Source organism: Leishmania donovani, chromosome 26, assembly GCF_000227135.1.
Source record: "Leishmania donovani BPK282A1 complete genome, chromosome 26".
Taxonomy (NCBI): Eukaryota; Euglenozoa; class Kinetoplastea; order Trypanosomatida; family Trypanosomatidae; genus Leishmania; species Leishmania donovani.
The window spans coordinates 414092-432138 of NC_018253.1; the positions used below are offsets into that span (position 1 = coordinate 414092).

The 18047-nt window shown below is 60.1% G+C and overlaps 3 protein-coding genes across 3 annotated transcripts; all 3 read left to right on the forward strand.

Moving 5' to 3' along the window:
• Positions 1 to 1297: 1297 nt before the first annotated feature.
• LDBPK_261230 (hypothetical protein, conserved) lies at positions 1298 to 3400 on the forward strand (the record flags this gene model as incomplete). Its single annotated transcript, XM_003861662.1, has 1 exon — positions 1298 to 3400. One exon carries the CDS (start codon positions 1298 to 1300, stop codon positions 3398 to 3400), a length of 2103 nt encoding a protein of 700 aa, XP_003861710.1.
• Positions 3401 to 8986: 5586 nt separating this feature from the next.
• LDBPK_261240 (hypothetical protein, unknown function) lies at positions 8987 to 13936 on the forward strand (the record flags this gene model as incomplete). Its single annotated transcript, XM_003861663.1, has 1 exon — positions 8987 to 13936. The coding sequence occupies one exon, from the start codon at positions 8987 to 8989 to the stop codon at positions 13934 to 13936; it is 4950 nt and encodes a 1649-aa protein (XP_003861711.1).
• A 1030-nt stretch (positions 13937 to 14966) lies between these two features.
• LDBPK_261250 (hypothetical protein, conserved) lies at positions 14967 to 17501 on the forward strand (the record flags this gene model as incomplete). The annotated part of the gene is made up of 1 exon (XM_003861664.1): positions 14967 to 17501. One exon carries the CDS (start codon positions 14967 to 14969, stop codon positions 17499 to 17501), a length of 2535 nt encoding a protein of 844 aa, XP_003861712.1.
• Between the last annotated feature and the right edge of the window lie 546 nt (positions 17502 to 18047).

The window sequence follows — 18047 nt, forward strand, 5'->3', positions numbered from 1 at the left end:
CCGCCTCTCTTGTAGCTGACGAGTGCGCCGATGCGCGCGTCTGGGCTCTGGCGTCCTATGCGAGCGTTGAGAGAGGATGAAAAAAGACAATTTTGCGCCCTCCCCCTTGATGCACGCACGCTCGGACGTCCCTTCGTTCCCGGGTGACCATGACAGCCCAGCTGTAGCCGATCTCCGGGCCATGCATCGCAAAGTGATGAAAGGGGGTCATCCCCCACCCCTCTCACTGTCACTCCACTGTCCCACCTCTACCTGCTCCCTCTCGCTTTGCCCTTGCTTGCTGTTGTTGCTCCGGCTCTCCGCACGTGTATGTCGCTGCTCGCAACCACACGCGCCAACGCGTATCGGTACGACAATGACGTGGTTGGCTGCATTCTACGGCTCACATCACCTCCACTCTCCCCTCACTGCCCCTTTCACATTGTCCTACCCTTCCCCAGTCTTATCCTTCCCAGGCTGTGCAAGCCCAACGGCCTACCTTCGCTTGCGTTTCGCCCCCCCCCCAACCCCATTCGGCCTTTACGTTCCATGCGCAAGCGCGGGGCCCACTCTGCATCGCATCGCTGCGTTTCTCGCTTCGCTTTGCGCTCCTTACGTCCCGCAGCACGGAAACGATTGCGGGCCCCGGCAAGACACACACATGCACAGAGAGAGAGATGCATGCATACACCCAAGGCTACTCCCCTCCGCCTGCCGCGCGCGTAAGCGCGCACTGCCCAGCACACCCTCGTGATAACCAACTGCTTCCTTACGAGAGAGTAGCAGAACAAAATGAGTTTCGTAGCAGACATACGGCAAGTATCCCTCACGCTAGGCGCGTCGGCTCTGTTCCGTTGTCTCCGTGTTCCGTCGGCTCTGCATCGGTGTTGGTGTCTGTGTGTCTCCTTCAACCCTCGGCCTTGGCTGCTTAAACGTGCGCCGTCACCAGCAAGTGCGTATGGTGCTGACATCTCGCTCTTCCTATACCTCTCTCTCTGCCGGCGTGCGTCCCTTTCTCTTTGCGGTCGATGTCTTCCCGATCACTCACCCCTCCCGGCACCCTTCCTCCCGCACCATCGCAGTCCAGTCTGGGAGTGCTTGCGCGTCACTGAGCACGGCTGCACCTCTCGCCCCCGCTTTGCTTGGAAGCTCCCCTCCGCTCATCTCTCTGTCCTCTTCTTCTTCGTGTTCCTTCTCGGGGGAGAGAGGGGGACAGGGGGGGTCATCGCCAAGAGCTTTTCAGCAGCGCCTCCATCACCTTTAGACACAGACACACAGAAACAACTGCAAGGACAGCTCTGCGCGCTAATCGAGAGCCATGCAGGTCTCTCTTCACAACACGGTGAAGACGTACAACCTCACGGCTGGCAAATCGCTGCCGGAGTGGCTCAGTGAGCGTCGCAAGAACAAGCGGGCGTCGGCAGGGCAGGAGAACCGCGTGGAGCTGCTGCACGACCTCGAGTTCCCGCACTGCGCGCGCTGTATCTTCCGTTGCGCCAATGGAACGCATCTCTTCGCCGCTGGCGACTACCCGTACCGCCTCAAGTGTTTCGACGTGAACGACCTTAGCATGAAGTTCAGTTTCAACGCGGACATGAACATTCTCTCTGGTGTGTGCCTCTCACCCGACTACCGCAAGTTTGCACTGCGCGGGGAAGGGCGGCAGATCACCATTCACCACACCTCTGCGATCGTAGACAGGGTTCGTGTGCCGCATCTCCAGCGCTCCCTCGCGTACAACCAGTTCCAGGCGGATCTCTTGTCTGCTGGCGTCTCGCCGGAGGTCTACCGCATCAACCTTGAAACCGGCGCGTTTGTGGAGAGCTACCAGACGAGCAGCGCAGACGGCGTGAATCATGTGGAGGTGTTCGGACGGCACGGCCCGGTCAGTGGTGTAGTGTTGACAGCTGGATGCGACGGCGCGATCGAGGCCTGGGATAGTCGTGTCGGCGCGGCTGTGGCTCGCGTGCAGGTGGCCGGAAGCGGCAGCAGCTCCGGCATCGATGAGCCGTGCGAGGTTCGGCACATCGCCACGGAAGAAAGCGGTGGTCTCCTCTTCACCTGCGGCCTTGAGAGCGGCGAGGTACTGCTGTACGACGTCCGCCTGCAGAAGCCGCTGCTCGTGAAGGACCACATGAACAGTCTGCCCATTGTGAAGACATACTTCTTCCATGGCAAGAGCACCGCCACTGGCGAGGCCAGCTTCGTCCTCTCCGCCGACACCCGCTCGCTGAAGGTGTGGAACAAGCACGACGGCAGCAACTTCACGACAATCGACGCCCCGGCGGACATCACTGACTTCACCCTCTTCAAGAGTCAGCACAACATGGTGGCGCCGTACGAGAGCGACGACAGCGGTGTGGTCGCTCTCTGCTGCGACGTGCCGCGGGTGCAGGTGCACTTTATCCCTCAACTCGGCGCAGCCCCGCGCTGGGCCTCCTTCCTGGAGGTGATGACGGAGGAGCTGGAAGAGAAGGAGACGACGACGGTGTACGACGACTTCACGTTCATTTCAAAGGACGAGATGAACGCGCTGGGCATCGCCGCCGAGGACCTTGCAGGTGGCAAGGTGCGTCCTGTCATGCACGGCGCCTTTATCGAGAACGGGCTGTACCGCGAGCTGCGCGCCGTAGTGGACCCCACAGCCTTCAACAACTATGTCGCCTCGAAGGCGAAGGAGCGGCATTCCAAGCGGTGGGCGGATCGCATCAGTCGCTTCCACCGAGCCAAGGAGAACGACGAGGACGCCGACGACGCGCAGGCTGGCGGTGATGCCGCAGCGGCAGCGCCGCGCAACTCGGCACTGGCGACCGCGAAGGCGGATCCGCGATTTGCGCGTGCCTTTGGCCGTAAAGCGGGCGGCGCTGCCTCCTCCTTCGCTCTTGACCGGCGCAATCCCGAGTATGCGAAATTGCTTCAGACGATCGACGAGCGGCGCGCCAAAGCCTCCGCACGTCGGGAGCGCTACGAGGCGGAGATGTTCTCCGTCGTCCCTGACGTTGGCGGGGAGGACGATGCAGAAAGCTATGAGGGCGGCGGTGATCGCGCAGCGCTCCGCGCTGTTCAGCGACAAATCGACAAGAACAGCGCCACGGCTGCTGCTGCACAAATGGACGAGGACGAGGACGAGGACGCACGCCACCATCTGCGCGGAGTGCAGAGCAGTGGCCGAGCGAAGCGCCGCGCTCCGCCGCAGCAGAAGGCAGCCGTAAGTGCGAAGATGTCCGAGCGGGACTCTGCAAAGTCCGTCAAGGGCGGCGTCGGTTCAGTGGGGAAGCAGGTGACGATGTTCGAGGTTTCAGGGCAGAGCACCGACGTTTTCCTGCGCAACGACAAGCAGGTGCACGCCATTCGCAAGAAGTCCCGCGCTGAGAAGCTGACCCTTGGCGAGCGTCTGAAGCTGGCTGCCTCAGCGAGGTAGTCTCCATTCGGAGGTTTCTGCTTGTGGGTGTGCTTTCAGGCATGCCTGTGTGGGGTAGAGGTGGTGTGCTGCAGGTGTGGCGCTATGCCCTCTAGTGTTCGTTGGTGTTGCCTCCACTGCGTCTAACTAACCGATCGCTTAATCTGATGCATCACTGCCCATTCCTTTCCCTCTCTCGCTCGCTCTCTTCGTGCGCCGTCATGGCAGGTGAGGTCTGGAGGACGAGGAGACGGACAATGAGTAACGAGTGTCGACGGATGCAGTTTTTATTGTGTACGCGTGCACTTCACTCTCTCTCTCTCTGTGGGTCGGCGCGTGCGTGTAATCGCTAAGCTCTATCGACGCGAGCAAAACCCCCCACAGAACACGGGATGAGAGAGGAACGCATTCCGGGAGCCTTCGCGCTTTTTCTTTCTTGTTCTCCCGTGCTTTAAAATTGCGGAAAGTCCGCCAGGGCAGGCTGACCCTCCTCCCAAAGACGACGACTGTATCTCCCCCGCATGCGCTGAAGGTCATCTTCAGCTTCTACCAGACATGGGTGCGGTGAGAAGATGGTCGAACCCACGCACAACCGGTGATGAACCTGATGAGCGTATGTCTGTGGGGGGAGAGCGTGAGGGGATGTGTGCCAGCCGCTCTCGGCAAAGTTCCCCTTTCTTCCTCCCCCCTTTCTCCTTCAACTGAGGCAAACATGGTGCCGCTGCTTGTGCACGCATGAGTAAGTCACTCGCTCTCTTTCTCTGTCGCCCTCTGACACTCTCTCTCATCTATTTCGTGGCCGCCTCCCCCCCCCCAATACGCACGCACGCGTATACGTCGGTTTCCCAGGAGCAAAGAGATAAACAGAAGCGCAGCACGGGAGCGTGTTTCACACGGCCTCAGGAACGAAGCGCATTCCTTATCCACACCACTCCCCCTCCCCCTTCCCTCTTCTTCTGCCTGCTGCGAGCGAAGGCCGAACCAGCAAAGGGAAAAGCGAAATACGAGGCTGCCACACTCGCACGCTCGCAGCACCGGATACGGCGCCGACTCTCTCTCTATCGGCACACGTGCATGCACACACAGCTGCGCTTTCTCACTCGCTCTCTCCAACTCGGCCTTTAAGGACGAAAACAAAAGAAAAAAGAAGGTGCAGCAGCGCCTTTTCCCTCTCTGTGCATATCTTCACCCCTCCACCTACCCCCTCTCGACGCAGCACGGAATCCGAGACGCGTGCGCTGCTGCTGGTCAGCTACGTTATTTCTTCACTCGCCCGTTGAACATCTCATTCTGGGCCCCACGCCCCAGCCTATCCGTGCACGGCACGCACGAAGCCGGCACATACACGCGCACATCACCATCATCATACTCGCATACACACACACACACATATATATATATACTCGCGATCGCAGAGTCCGACTTGAAGCCGCTGCTCTTGTGTGTCTGTGCGTGTATGTGTTTGTGTGTGTGTGTGTGTGTGTTCGAGCTCAATACAAACAAATAGAGTTCTTTTACTTGTTGCCAACCCCCTCTTTGCCTTTGTTTTCGTTTACGCCTGTTGTCCGTGGGACGCTTCTTTAGTGTCTCCTGCTTTGCTCTGCTTCCTCCTCGCCGTCTCTCCTTCCCACGAAGCGTCGACGCGCACGCACGCACGCACTCACGGGTGTCGAATCGATCTCCCTCTCCCTCCCTTCCCTTTGAACGCTTGCCTTTTTTTTTCGTTTCTTCTCTCGCCTCGACCTCTCTGCTGTGCGCGTGCGTGGCGTTTTTTTCGGTGTGTACTCCAGCTGTGCTGATCGTCTCTCTGTATGCTTTCTGCCTCCCTCTCCCTCCCTCTTTCAGTGTTTGCGTTCCTTCTTACTCGGCTCGAGTAGTCTCTCTCTCTCTCCCCCTCTTCCTCGTCCTCCTCCCACGCGCGCTCAGTTCGAGCCCTCCGCCACGTCTGCCGCACACCCGTGCCGTCGACAGTGACGCGTAACAAAACAAAGTTTCCCGCAGAGGACGTCACAGCAAAACAAAAAAAAGAAGGCAAAGAAGAGAGACATAAACAATCACACCCAGCGGAAGCCGTCGGCACGTCGCCCCTCTTCTCCTGCGCCGACCTGCCGACCTGCCCTTCCACCTAGTCTACTGCTTCTCTGCGTACGTGTTGCGGGGAATCTTTTCCTTTCTCTCCTCCATTTGTTTGCTGCCGCCCGCACGCTGTTGCCGCCTACTGCTTTGAATCCCTTTTTCAGCTGTCTTCACCGTCGTGTGTGCGCGCCCCCTCCCCCTCCCCGAGCTGCCCCACCACCACCACTTCGCTCTCTTACGCTCACTCTCTCTCTGAATATATACACATATATATACACACACATATATATATATAGCCTTTGCTTACTCTTACAAATTCCGCGTTGTCTTCGTTGTTCAGCTGCGCTTTTGTTTGCCATCGTCGCCGGTGTGTGTCTGTGTTTGGGTGTGGGGGGTGTGCCTGTCTTCCTCTCAATTGGCGTTGAGGCAGTTATTACTGGCTAACTTATGTTGCGCCGTGGCTGATTGAGTGCGTGGTTTTGTCTTCGAGTGCTGGGTGTACCCATAGAGGCCGACAGATCCCGTTGTTGCTGCTGCCGCTGCTGCTCCTCTCTTTCCTCCCTTTCCTTATTTGGTCCTTTCTTGTATAGGTTCCTCTGAGTATCACGGCGCGTACTAACTCGTTACAGGTATTCCGACTTGCTGCTGCTTCTCTTTCACTAGCGTTCTCGCTGTTTCTTTCTCTCCCGCCCCCTCTCTTAAGCATCAGTGTCGCAAGTGCGTTGATCTGCTTGCGTTTCATTCATCTTGTCCCCGTTCTCCTCTCTCTCCTTCCCTCTGCCTCTCCTCTCTGTCTCAGTCTCTTCACTTTTCTGTTTTTGTTTGTACTTTGCTCCTTTTCATTTTTATTTTGCGCGTTTTTTTCTTGGGCTTTCTCTGTACTGCTGCTGCTGCTTTTCGTGAAAGAATTTGTCTCCATCTGTGCTTCCATCTCTCTTCCTCTCTCTCTGCTTGTGGACCTCCTTTTCTCCCCCTACTCCTTCTTCACCTCTCCCCCACCCCTTCTCCCCCTCATCATCATCCATCGAAGACAAGGAAAAAAGACGGAAACGATTTCTGCTGGTTTTCCAACCACCCGCGATCATCCTCCCCTGCATTGATTGGTACATGCGTGGCCTGCGTGTATGTCGAAGCGCTATATGTACGTCAGCAAGGTGTTTCTTCTTTGTTTTCTTTAGCGTCCGTGTGAGCGCATAGTTCTCTGTATGACTTCCCGTATATATATATATTGTGCGTGTGTGTGTGTGTGTGTGTGTGTCTGTTCATCTTGTTGTTGGCTTTCTTCTGCTTCGTCTTGTCGTTCCTTAGACACATACTCCCACCACCATCACCCCTCACCCGCCCGCTGCCGTTCTTCATTACCCCCTTTCCCCACCCTCTCTGTCTTTTCTTTCCCTTTAACCTCGCACATCCCACCCCATCCCACTACCGCACTCTCGCATCCAACATTTTTTTTGTGTTCTGTTATCTTTAGTTGTTGTTTTCTTGAGATCGCCTCGCTTCGTTGATCAGTAGTATGCCTTCGTCGTCATCGCGGCCACCGCCTTCCCTTTTCCCCCGCTCTCTTTCTTTCTCTGTCGTCTTGTTGTTGCTTGCCTTGCGCGCGCGTGTGTACGAAGGGAAGTGTGTCTGCTGTGTGCATACCTTCTCTGTTTTAGAGCCTCGCGTATTGTCTGAGCCGATCAAGGCCCCCTTGCCCCCTCTTCTGCCACACACATAAATACCTCCCTCCTTCTCCTCCTTTTCACTTTCTCTAAAGTACCTCTCCGTGCATCCGCCTTTGATACATCAATAAATATATACGCATACGCATATATATATATATATATCAGTCCGTCAGTCTTCTTTACCGTGAGCCGCCCGTGTGTACGTCTGTCTTTCTTTTTCTTCTATGTACCTTCTCCAGTTTCCATTTGATCGTACCCGCGTCTCCGACCTCTTCTTCCCATCCTTCCTCCCTCCCTCCTTTCTTCTTCTCGTGTACACCACCCACCCACCCCTCTGCTCTCCTTCTCTTGCGCTCACCGCCATAGCAGCCGTGACACAGCTGGGAGAAACTGTATTTCTGCTCGTCTGTGTGCGCGTCTGTCTCTCCGTCTAACTAGGCGTGCACAAGGAGGCATCCATTCTTTTTTTTTTTTTTTTTCATTTTGTTTTCCCGTATTTCCTCGTTTTTTTTGTCGTCGTGCGCGCCCTGCCTCCCTCCCTCCCCCTCCCCCCACCGGCCCGCTGCGCTTGTCTGATTGCCGTCCTCCGCCCCCTCCTGTCTTTCCCCTGCCCTTCTCTCGGAGAGTGTGGCTGCCTTCCCTTGTCGCGAATTCATACTTTGCCCTTTCTTCCGCCTTTGTCGGCTCCTCACCCCTGTGTCTGTGTGTGTGTGTGTTTCCTCTTCAGCCGCACGCTCACCCGTGTGCTGAGGCTGCCGGAGTTGTGGGTCTTTGTTGTTCGTGCATTACCTGCCTCGTGCTGAACGTGTTCGGGGAGTGCATATCGCTCTCCCGTCGTGTCCTCTTCCCCTTTCTGTTAGCGTGCGCATCTCGCTCACGCCGCCAGGGAGAGGCGCCCACATACGGGCACGCGCCTAGCCACAGGTGGGTGCGCACACGGTCTTTTCGGCGGCTCATAATCCATCATCACTTCGTTTTTTCCGTTTCTCTGCTTCTTTCGTGTTCGTGGGCGTTGTCGTTGTGCCTGCCGCTCAGCACGGCTATCAGTGCTGCCCCTCGCCTCCTAGTGCTTTCTTTCTCTCCCCCACACACCACCGGCCACCTCTTGTCGGTGCGGGCGTCTCTCTCTCTTTGAAGGAGCGGTCTTGCGCGTTCGCTAAGAAGATCGAGAAGAGGACATCTTTGCTTCTCTTCATTGTGTTTGTGCGTGACGAGGGAGACAGAGAGGGAAGAGGAGGAGGGAGAGGGGTGCGGCGACGACAACGCGTGAGACGCCCGGTCGTCTACTGCCGATTCCCCTGCTTCTTGTCTTATTATATAACTGTTGCTGCTGCTGCCGCTGCTACTCTGTCGCCTCGTGAAAAGGCGGGTACGATTGGCCGCCGCTGCTGGCCGCCGTCTACGATCTCTCCCTTCATTTTGCGTGCTTTGTTTCCATTCGTGGGTGGGCGTGTGCTTTTCTCTCTCCACCCCTACCCCCCCTCCCCTACTGTACCCCCCCCCTCCTCCCCATCGTTTGGTACAGCTCAGGGAGCTATCGACTAGTCTCGTGCGAGTGTCTAGACCCCCCTCCCACCGGCTCTTTTTCCCAAGTATCTCTCCGTCATTCCTATCTGACGTGTTAGTTGGTTGGTATATCTCCCCTCCCTCCCTCCCCCCCCCGGCGGCGGCGTTGGTGCACCCGCCTTTTTCTCTTTGTGCGCGTGCTTCAGCTGTCTTTCGCCATCTGCTTTTCTCTTTTTGCTTGCGCGCTCCTCACCCTCTCGCTCCCTCTGCCCTTCGCTGGCAGTCATCGGCAGCTCACCGGTGCCCTTCATCGCTTGCTCGGGATACGCGCAGGAGCCCACGCGCCGCGCACGCACCCATGCTTCATCCGCGTCTTTGGCGCGACGATCATTCGGCCGCGCGGTGCACGGGGTGTGAGGCCATTTTTTCGCTCTTTCGTTGCCGCCGTCATCACTGCCGCCACTGCGGCGGCGTCTTCTGCGACGCGTGCACGGAGAAGCGGCTGTGGCTGCGACCGGTGCCTCCTCCGTCCAGGTCTCGTCACGTGGAGACTAGCTCGGCAAGAGGGTCACCTGCTGAGATCCCGGCAAGGTCTGGTGTAGTCACGCCTACCGCCGTCCCCGCCTCCTCCTTGCTAAACCGCGCTCCGTCGCTAAACGGCGCCAAATCATCCATCTCTGTCACGTCGAAGAACGCGGCACGGCGCAGCAGGGCCAACAGCAGCAGCACTGGCGGCGATGAAGCAGAGGCGACACTGTTTACGCGCTCGTCCTCTGCCGGCTCTTTGTATGCGGTGCCGCTGCCCCGCCAGTCACCGCAGGGTCCTCAACGGGCTCCCGCGATGGAGACCCAGCCACCGAAACGGGAGCAGCTCGCCGAAAGGCGAGACGACGTGCCAGCGCATGTGAGGGGCACCAAAGATGACGGTGCAGGGAAGTGGGAGCGCAGCCGCAGCAGCAGCACGACGACCATGACGACGGCGACTGTACATCACCGCGGCAGCAATAGCGGACGGTTCAACGCGCCATGCGCGGAGGCCGAGATGCCAGCGCTGCCGTCGGCGCCTCGGCCCCGCAACGAAGGCAATGCGCCAACGGAAAACAGCGGCTGCCGCTTTGTCTCCGCGAAGTCGATGGCCACCGCGTCAGCGGCACCGCCGCCGTCACGGACCCCATCGCAAGGAAACAGCCACACTCAGGAAATGCCAAGCGTGCATCATAGCCGCCGTGTGTCAAGCAGTCTCTACTCCGCAAGCATCAACGCCATCTCCCCCTCCACCGCCACCGGCGAAGTGCCTTCCCAGGTATGGGCAACACCAGAGGTCATGGTCGGCTTCGAACAGGGGTTCTCGTCGCATCTGCTGCGCGGCAGCTCCGCCACCCACGGTGGGGGGGCGAGCGGCTGTGCCTCACTCATGTCCGACTCTTTGCTGAATCACCGTTGCCTATTCGAGCACCACGATGATCAGCAGCAGAGCCAGCAAGGAGTGGCGGCCGGAGACGGCGGCACCTTGAACTGCTCATTGGAGACGCGCAAAGGGAAACGCATTGCCTCCGCTGAAACTGCTTTGGCCACCGCGCGTGGTAGCGACGCCAACAGCGGTGGCAGCGCGAGCGGCAGCATCATCGACAACGACGACGCCTACCGCCGCGAAAGCTATAAAGTAGAGGTGGATTCGGTGCGGTGCATCACGTGGTACCTCTGCCGCGTGTGTCGCAGGTGCTACGATCATCTCGCGGACAGCATCCTCGATGCCCACGAAGCACCCCACGCCGCCGCCACGCTGCACAGCAGCTCGAAGCTGCCCCTCTGGTACTACGCACGATTCTGCAGCTCCAGTGAACTGCTCGGCACCGATGGTAGGATAGGGATCCATCTTCAGCGGCGCGGCTGTGAAGCACCACGGTATGCAACCTCGAAGCCGTCCGCGGCATCGTTGTGCCCGACGGCAGCGGTGTCAAGCAGGTCTTTGCCCTCGTGGTCCTCTATTTGGGCGCGAGTTCGAGCGTCGGTGTCACTACCTGCCTGTCGTGCTCTGTCGACGATGACGTTGCCTGCCATGAAGGCGGCGGCCACGCCATCGTCTGCGTCGGCATCACCCTTGCAGACTCGCGACCACTGTCAAGCGCGTGGCGCTGCCAGCAGGCGGCTGAGCGAAAGGACCAGCACGAATGCCGCCGGGGTGCAGGCGAGCACCGGGTTGGGCGGGAGCGGGTACACGTCTCCTGTTAGCCTCGAATCCGCAAGAGGGGACGACTCGATCCTGTCACTGTCTGCACGGCCCGCCATAAAGTCACCCAAGATCGCATCGGCGCAACCACAGTTACCGCAGCCATCGTCGTCCTCGACGCGTGCGCGGCGCACCGTTACCCCACCCCGTCGGCTCCTCATCAGCATCGATGGTAGCCCAGGCCCTCTTCGCCAGGCCGTGGCGCTGGCACGTCGACGGCGGCGCATCGCTGTCATCTTGATTGACGAGCGCGACCTTGCCGCTGCAAACGATGGCACCGAGGCGCCGCAGCAGCATCAAGAGACCCCGTTTGGAACCCTATCTGCACACCCTTACGCAGATGTTGACGCGGAGACAGCGCTTCGGTCTAGCTCGGTCACCGACCAGAGTAGCGGCACGCAGACCGCAGTCCAGGCGCCGCCCATCGCCGCAACAGCCGGTATCACCTCGCCGGCACCTCAGTGCACGGAAAGCGAGAAGTATGACGCTCACCAGCAAAACCAAGCAACAGACAGCAATACGGCGCCAGCGGCTATGACGAAAACGTCGGCGCGACGGCCGAAGCTGTCGATTCGCGTGGATGACGTCACCTTCGACGACGCCGACGGGACAGCCGCCGCTTGCGCCAGCGGCAACAGCACAGACGCTGCAGCCCTGCGCGGGCTCGCACCTGCGGCGTGGCTTTTACCGCAGCTCCCTCTCCAAGCGGCGGCGCCGGTGAGCCCTTTCATAGCCGCGCGAGCCTCGTCGCCCGCACTGTCCTCTTTCCTTCTCCACGAGAATGCCTCCCTCGTCACCACAGTGCCCTCTTCGGTGGGAGCTGCAGCAGTCGCCTCATCCTCGGCAACAAGCAAGCCGATTTCATGTCTTCCGGATGGTCCGCAGGCCGCCACCTCCTTCGCCGTGAACGGTGAAGGTGTGCCAGCAACGCCGCACACGGAGGGCAAACTACCGGCGCTGCCCGTGGCTCTCGACAGCGGCGTGTGTGTGCTGCGAGCACTGTTTCGTCAAGTCGGCGCAGTGGTGCGTCTCTCATCTATGCCGGCCACGACGGCATGCACGACGCCGACGCCGACCTCAGCAGCAGCAGCGGCGGCGGCAGCCTCCGGAGGGAGCGGACTCTCTCTGGGGGCGAGGGCCACCGGCGCAAGCGGCTTTTTCGCTGACCCCGCGAACTGTGCGAGCTCACAAACCGTGGTGACGCCTCTATGTGGCACTGGCCCCGAGTCTTACGCTGCGCAGCGTCAGGCACTGGTTCGCGAGATGGTTTTGCGGTACCAGCTGGGCCTAGGCGCAGCACCCCCGGACGTAATGGCCTCGCCTCTCACGGCTGCTTTGATTAGTGGCGCTTACACGGTGGCAGGGGATCAGAACGAAGGTGCGCATTGGTGTGGCGCTACCGGGCAACGTGGAGTCCCGGTTGGGTTAGGCAGCAGCAGTGGCAGTTATGTGAACGCGGCCTGCCGGCGTGTCTGTGGGTGCCCTGCAGCGGCGTCGTTCGAGCGCATGATGGCGCCGGTGACGACGTATTTCCAGCTGCGGCCGCCGGTGACTGCCACCGCCGCTGCACCAGCAGCAACCGCAGCCACTGCGACCGCCGTCAACATCTTGCCTGTCTCCACCCAGGTGGAGATCGTCGGCATACCCATTGACACGTCTGCTGTCACAGGTGCAACCGCGTTGACGGCGGCCACAGCAGCTGCGCCAAGTGCGGTGTCGATGGTATCACCAGGACTCTCGTCCCCTCATGTGCGCGGTGGCGGTATCGGCGCCGGCACTGCCATCATCCCTGGACTTACCGCCGGCGACACGGTCGGCGGCACCTCGCGCCCCTTCACGATGGCCGAGTTTCTGCCGCAGCTGGCAAAGCTAAGCACCAACCTCGACGGCTACGTGATCGTCATCCTGCGCCGCCAGAGCTCCAGATGTGCGGGTGGGGGCGATAGAACCTCCCCCGGCGGTGGCGCCACCGCCACGCGTCCTGGCCCCAACTGCGACTCCGCTGGGGACGCGCCCGTGGCCCAGATGGGCAGCAGCAACAGCAGCGGCGGAGAGCAGTCTCGAGAGCTCGACGACAGCGCGCAGCAGGGTGCTGATGCAGACCAGCTCGCCTCGAGCGCCTGTGTGTCCCTCTCCCTCCTTGAAGAGACCAAGTGCTCTGTGCCGCGGCCACTGCAGCTGCGCGGCCAGAATCAGCGGCAGCGTCGATGCCACCGCGTCACGGAGCTGTTTGGTGGGCAGCACATTCGACTGCTCTATCAGCAGCTGCAGAGCTGCGGGGTGCCTCAGCCAGCCGTTAGTGTTGTGGAAGTGAGCAACGAAGCTGAGCCCGGCGCACCAAAACTGTCGCCGGTGTATCTGGTCAGTGGCAAGAGTCCACTGGAGGAGGCGAGCCTCTCCCATAACGAGCCGGGAACACCGTCCATGCTGCACCTCAAGGTCCGAGCAGGCAACGGCGGAGAGGACGGAGTCGCGGAAGGGTGGTCGGGTGCCGCGAAGCCGTCCCCACAAAACTCCGCCTTGTCCGCCTCTGGCATGTCGATGGCGTCGTCCGTCGACTCGGGCCTGATGCGGCGGCCATCAAGCGTTTCGACCAGCGCTACGGCACAGTCTCCACAGGCTACAGACAGAGCACCGCATGCACCGTCGATGCACGGTGACTGTTTCGAAAGGCTGCAGCTGCCTGCGTCGGTGGGCATTGCGCTCAGTCAGACGGCGAAGGTGATGAACACGTCTGCCTTCCCGGTGGTAGCGCCGAATGCGCTAGAGCAGGCCATGACCTCTCTGCGGTGTGTGTCCCGGCAGCTGGGGGTCAGCATGTGCAGCATGACGTACGCCTCTGAGACGGCACCGCGTCCAATGAGCAGCGCATCAGCATCCTACTCCAGCCAGTGTCCCGCGGTGCCAACGGCCACCATGGCGGCGGAGGCACCAGTGCCTGCAGTACCGTCCTCACCTGCATCAAAGGCGAACAATAATGCGAGTGGTATTGGGGAGAGCGCTCTGCTCACACGCGCACTAGAGTCGCTCGTGGCCACGCTGGTCTACCGGGACATCTGTGTCACTCTCTCCCAGTAGACGGCGGCGACCCTCCCCCTTCCACCCCAATGCGCCCCTCACACACACACACACATGCCGCAGCAGCCCTCCGCAGGTGTGCGCGCTTACGTCTCTCTCTCCTCCTGATCTCGCAGCCCGCTGCAGGCGGGCAAGTGCGTCCTCGTCGGTTTTTATATTTTTTTTTCATCTTTGTTCTGTGCTTCCCTCTGCCACGGAGGCGCACGCCTGCGTGATGGTCGTTGCTGCTCGCGTGAAGTGCTCACCTTGCTTTTTTCTTGTCGCTGTCGAGTGCTCATGTGAGGTCGAGTGTCTGCATGTCTCTCTGCGTGGGTGTACGTGAGTAGGATGCTGTGATACGATGCGATATACACTCAAAACAAAATCACGACACGCTGTCGTGCAGGGCGGGGAAGGGGGAGGGAGGCGAGAGTGTGTCGCAGTAGCCGCTTGGAGTCTCTTCTGGTGACCGTGACAGTAAGCGAGAGAGTGCAAGGCGGAGAAGGGGTGGACGGTGGCGAATCAGACGCGCCTCTTCCCTCCCCCCGCCTCTGATAGACGGCGAAGGAAGCTGACGCTTCCTCCCACACGCACCGCACCCCTCTCCTCTCTCCTCTTTTTGCTTCTTCTGTTTCCTTCTCACTCATGCGCGATGCCAAATGGCATCGGTGGCATCGGTTGTGGTGTCCGTGGCAGACGGGCCGCCCATCGCAAAACCCCTCCCAACGCCCTGGGCTCTCTCTCCCCAACCCCGCACCTCAAGCCTCTCCCGGCACTCATCCCATTTTGCTGTACCTTCTGTGTTGTATTTACTTTGCGCGCGCATCGCGCTCCTCCTCCACACAAACGCGTACAAGCATCGGACAGCCTTTCACAGCTTTTCGTTGTCATGTTGCGTGTAACCTCGGCGAACTGTGTGGCGCAGGGTCTCAGAGCGCCGCGCTGGGTTTGCGGGCTGCCGCGTCCTATCGCGAGAAGAGGCAGCAACGCCGGTGGCAGTGGAGTGCGGCTGCATGGAGCGTGCTCGTACACAACAAGCTGGAGGACGTCCATGAGTGGTGCACACGGCAGCAGCAGCAGCAGCAGCAATGCACGCGACGACGACCACAATCAAACGAAGGAGGATGAAGAGGATCAGATGCTGGAAGACGAGGAATTCGCCGCCCTTCGCGACGCTGACGGCGACGAGCACATGCCCGTCGCTCACCGCCTCGCACACAAGGCCGACGCTCTCGATGCCGAGCTGCGGCGCATCCGGTACTGCCTGTGCGACCGGGCTCAATGGCTCGTGGACACTGCCCCGGCGACCTTCTCCGGTCGTCCGACTCGAATGGACAAGGTGGTGCAGCTCTTGAAGGCGGCAGGCAACCAGCAGCAAAGCGATGGCGCTGCGGCAAAGTCGTCACGCAAGGACACCTCTGCAGCGACGGTGGAGGCGGCACTGCGCGCCTCTCCGTACGCCGCATGGTGTGGCACTTCAGACCCTGTGCTGCGTTTCTTGAGCCTTCGGGTGCTCTGGCCGCGCGCCAGGCAAGCAGGCCGCTGCGCGTCCCATGGCGAGGCTCCGTCACACGGCACCGATCTTGCCACCCTTAACGCCAACCTCGACCACCTCCGTCGCAGGCGTGCACTGCATCGGTTGAACTACTACAGTCGACTGAATCTCACCCCGAAGCGCCACATCTGGATCTCGTTGTATCAAATCTTGTGGAACAGCGTCGTCTCCGCGCAGGACGCCGTCGGGTGTGTCGTCTTCGGCACTCTTCGCGGCATAAAGGACCACGGCACTGTGCAAGGGGCGTGCAGAGGTGCCGCCATTGGTCTCGTCAAGGCGGTTGAGTTCCTGTGCTACGGCTGGGTCGTGTCACCACTGCTTCACCTTAGCCGAGGCCTCTGCAACACCCTCTACGGACCAGTGAGCAGCATCACCGGGAAGTACATGTTTGACGCCCTCAGCGGCCGGTGGATGCGGTGCACCGTGGCTGACTCACGCCTCTTTCGCCACGAGCTGCAGCTCGAGAAGCGCGTGCTGCGCACTATCGGGCGCGCCGAATTCCGCCGCAAGCGGATAAAAACGCAGCATAAGTGGGCCGACCGCATGGCTTCCATGGGCTTCAGCGTGGATATGATGACGGACAAGTTTATGCCAAAGGGGACCTGTGGTCCGCAGGGGGCGTCGGCAGATAAAGAAGGTCTCGACGGCAGCAACCAGATGCGCAATCCGTACGAGGTGCTGCAGGTGCGCCGCACCGCCAGCACGCAGGAGATCAAGAAGCAGTACAAGAAGCTCGCCATGGTGTTCCACCCCGACGTCGTGCAGAGCCACCGCAGTGTTGGCGGGCCACTGTCACCAGAGGAGAAGGCCGAGGCTCAGCACAAGTTCGAGGAGATCTCAAGCGCCTACCAAGTTCTGTCGAACCCGGAGAAGCGCAAGGCCTACGACCTTGGCGGCGTGCAAGCTGTCCGCCTGCACGAGAGCAAGTTTGGCAAATTCATGTCTCGCACGCCGTCGGAGATAGTGCAGAGCGTGTTTGGCGGAGAGGGTTTCCGCCGCGTGCTGGTTGGCGAGCTACTCCGGTCGCACTGGGCGCTGCGCAACGAGGCGCAGGTGAGCGTGTCCATTCACGAGCTGGAGGAGCTGCAGTGCATTCGGGTGCGGCAGGTGGCCGTGGAGCTGGCTGCCATCGCTGACGTGCACGCGCAGCGGCCGACGACGCCGTACTACAGAGGAGCGTCCGCGTCGACGGGTGCCGGTGGTGCGGAGGGCAGTCGTCGCCGCGCCACTTACTCTCACCCCGCCTCTAGCAGCAGCCTGCCAGACTATTTGAAGTCGGGTAAGGTTCGTAGCAGCTCCGCCGCTGCAACAGGTTGTCGCCGGAGCACGAACGGCACGGGCGCATCCGCCGGCATCCGCATCGATCGTGAGGTGCACAACTCGATCATGGAAGAGCTTGGCGGCGGTGGTGGTGCGCCGGGGAGCGGGGGCAGAGCAGCGCCCCACGGGGCGGCTTCGGCATCGTCGTCATCCCCGTTCGTGCTGCACCCCGGAAGCAACGAGTACAACTGCTTTTCGCGCGACTTTGAGGAGCGCTGTGACAGGTTTGTGCGGTACATGGCCGAGGCATGCTTTGGCAAGCCGCTCCTCTACGAGGTGGGGGAGGCCTACGTTGTCGGAGCGCAGCGCTTCCTCGGCATCCGCCCTTTCTACGCACCGAAGATGCTTGTCACGCGCAAGATCTTCGCAGGCATGGATCGCATCTACGAGGCCTTCTCGGACAAGACGCGGCTCACTTCTGAGGGTGTGTCGCGTAAGTTGATGGCGGAGTACTTCAACATGGAGTACGACGCAGTCGTCGCGGACATCCACGGCGTGCTGCGCTACGCGGTGCAGATGGTGCTGCAGGACGTCGTCGAGTCGGACGAGGTGCGCCGCAAGCGGTGCTACGCTGTCTGGTACCTGGGAGAAAAGATGATGACAGTCGGTGAGCGCTGGACGACGCGCATCGCGAACGACGAGGACCTGGTCGCGTACATCCAGCAAGCGGCGACATCGGTGGCGACAACGAGCAAGCCGCCGGCGTTTTAGCGGAGTGTGCTTGCATTTGTACTGCGCCACACCACGTCGTCGAGGAGGGGAGAGCCTCCTGGTTGGGTAAACGTCCATGGGAGTCCATGTCGCAGAGGAGTGGCAACGGGGCAGGTGAGCTGAAGCTGCCTCGCCACCCCACCCCACACACATCCCCTCCCCCTCCCTGCCCCCGCCATCCGCAATGTTCACGAGTAGAAAAAAGCGACTCATGAGCGGAGGCAAAGACGACAGCGAAATAACAACATATACATGTATATACATATACATATACATGCCACGTAGGTACATCATCATCACACAGTGCGCGTATGAGAAACGAAAACGAAAACAAAATTTCAAAAAAACGCTTTCAAAAAAGAAAACGGAGAAAGGCACGGAGAGAGGGAGAGCGAGAAGGACACAGCAGGTGGACATCACAGGAGGCGAAGGTTGCCGCAGAGAAAAGCGGTGGGTGGTGGATGGCTGGTTGCTTCCAATGTTGCATCCTTGAGTCACCCAATACTCTGGTATCGCTGCTCTCTTGCGGAGAGTCGTGCCTCTTCT